This window comes from Sinocyclocheilus rhinocerous, unplaced genomic scaffold (assembly GCF_001515625.1).
Source record: "Sinocyclocheilus rhinocerous isolate Xijiao unplaced genomic scaffold, SAMN03320098_v1.1 scaffold1862, whole genome shotgun sequence".
Classification (NCBI taxonomy): domain Eukaryota; kingdom Metazoa; phylum Chordata; class Actinopteri; order Cypriniformes; family Cyprinidae; genus Sinocyclocheilus; species Sinocyclocheilus rhinocerous.
Window position 1 is genome coordinate 395,992 of NW_015653470.1, and position 2,459 is coordinate 398,450.

Below are 2,459 nucleotides of genomic sequence, written 5' to 3' on the forward strand. Positions count from 1 at the left end.
CAAGAAGCAGGGTATATTTGTAGCAACAGCCAAAAATACATCGTATGGGTCAAAATGATCGGTTTTTCTTTTATGCCAAAAATCATTAGGACATTAAGTAAAGATCATGTTCCATTAAGATATTTTGTAAATTTCCTACCGTAAATATATCAAAACTTAATTTTTGATTTTTTGATTACTAATTTTGATTAGTAATATGCATTGCTAAGAACTTCATTTGAACAACTTTAAAGATGATTTTCTCAATATTTAGATTTTTTTGCACCCTCAGATTCAAGATTTTCAAATAGTTGTATCTCAGCCAAATTCCTATCCTAACAAACCATACATCAATGGAAAGCTTATTTATTCAGCTTTCAGATGAATTGACCCTTATGACTGGTTTTCAGTGTTGGGGGTAGTAACACATTACAAGTAACGCGAGTTACGTAATCAGATTATTATTTTCAAGTAACTAGTAAAGTAACGCATTACTTTTTAATTTACAAGGTCCAGATTTAAAAAGTAACGCAAAAGTAATGTAACGCATTACTTTCCACAAATAGTAACTAAGTAACGTAATTAGTTACTTTTTTATGGAGTAACGCAATATTGTAATGCATTACTTTTAAAAGTAACTTTCCCCAACACTGCTGGTTTTGTGGTCCAGGGTCACATATAGATATACACACAACCATTCAGAAGTTTGGGGGCAGTAAGATTTTATTTTTATTTTTTTTATTGTTGTTGAAAGAAATTAATACATTTATTCAGCATGGACGCATTAAATTGATCAAAAGACAAATAAAAGGCATTTATAAACTTACAAAAGACTTCTATTTCAAATAAATGCTGTTCTTTTGAACTTTCTGTTCATGAAAGAATCCTGAAAAGTAAAATGTATCACGGTTTCCATAGAAATATTGTGCAGCACGACTGTTTTCAACATTGATAATAATCAGAAATGTTTCTTGAGCAGCAAATCAGCATATATTTTTAAATGTAATTTATTCCTAGGATTCAAAGTTGAATTTTCAGTATTTAATATTTTTTATGTTTTGTTTTATTTATAATTTTTTTTTATTTTGGTCCATTTAATTTGTTGACTAATTCTTTTAAATTTTTAGGTTTTTTTCTCTTTTGTATATTCATAACCTTAGGTTTAGCCTACTGTAATGTATTAAATTAATTTATTGCTATAAATATAATTTATGTATAGTTCAAAAACAGATTTTATTTTTTACATTTTGTTTTATTTTATTATTTTATTTCATCAAAATCTGTTTTTGAACTATACATAAGTAATAATAAATTAACTGATTATGCAAAAAGAAAAACATTTGAAAATGGACCAAATAATAAAATTAAATAAATAAGTAAAATGCTGAAAAATTCAGCTTTGCAGGAACAAGAATAAATTACATTATAGAATATGTTACAATAGGAAACGGTTATTTTAAATTGTAATAATATTTCAGAATATTACTGTTTTTACTGTATTATTATTCAAAGAAATGCAGCTTTGGTGAGCAGAAGAGACTTCTTTCAGAAACAAACAAAAAAAAACAACATAGTACTTTTGAACACTATATATATATATATATATATATAACTCTTACCCGTCTCTATGTTTCTGACTCAGATCAAGCTGTCAGACTTTGGCTTCTGCGCTCAGATCAGTAAAGATATCCCGAAGAGGAAGTCTCTGGTGGGAACGCCGTACTGGAAAATAGAATAAAATAGAATAAAATAAAATAATAAAGTGAAAAATAACTATTCATTATTCAATTAAATGGTCTGGTCCATAATAATAATGTAAAGTCCCATTGTGTACAAACTGATATGTGTGTGTTTAAACTGGTGTCCATATCTGTTAAAAAACATCCAGGCCAGTCATGTGTTACTTTGTCTCGTCTGTTTCCCTGTGAACGTCCCGTTCGTCTGCAGGTGTCCCCGGTGCTGAAGGACTTCCTGAAGCGCATGCTGACGCGGGATCCGCTGGAGCGGGCCAGTGCCACAGACCTCCTGGAGCACCCCTTCCTCCTGCAGGCCAGCTCTCCGCAGTGCCTGGTGCCCCTGGATATATAAACAGTATAATAAATGAACCAAAACATTCTTTAACAGTAGGCTAAACCTAATGTCATGAATTTACAAAAGAGAAAATGTGAAAAATAATTAGTCAACAAATTAAATGAGCCAAATAAAAAAAAAAAAAAAAAAAAAAATCAGAGCAGAAGTGCGTCTGACTGAAATGTCACTGGGTTTTATGTTCTGTTTGAAGCGTGTTATAGTGATCGAATCTGTGGCCGCAGAAACCTGGAACAAGCCTCGTTCGTGAATGTCATGAATGTTTGTGTTCGTTTATCAAATATTTCAGCTCATTTTATAATGCTTTCACATAATGATCTCACTGTTGTTGTTCTTTTTATTTTTTTATTTTTTTACAGTTGACACAACTGTTAACAATTTACAATAAGGTT

The 2,459-nt window shown here is 30.4% G+C and overlaps 1 protein-coding gene across 1 annotated transcript in view; it reads left to right on the forward strand.

Annotated features, from left to right (window-relative positions):
* pak6 (p21 (RAC1) activated kinase 6) overlaps positions 1–1,717 on the forward strand; it is an 18,514-nt gene extending 16,797 nt beyond the window's left edge. Inside the window, exon 6 of the mRNA XM_016522368.1 lies at positions 1,622–1,717. Coding sequence (XP_016377854.1) covers positions 1,622–1,717 — 96 coding nt within the window. The remainder of the gene's footprint in view (positions 1–1,621) is intronic.
* Positions 1,718–2,459: the final 742 nt, after the last annotated feature.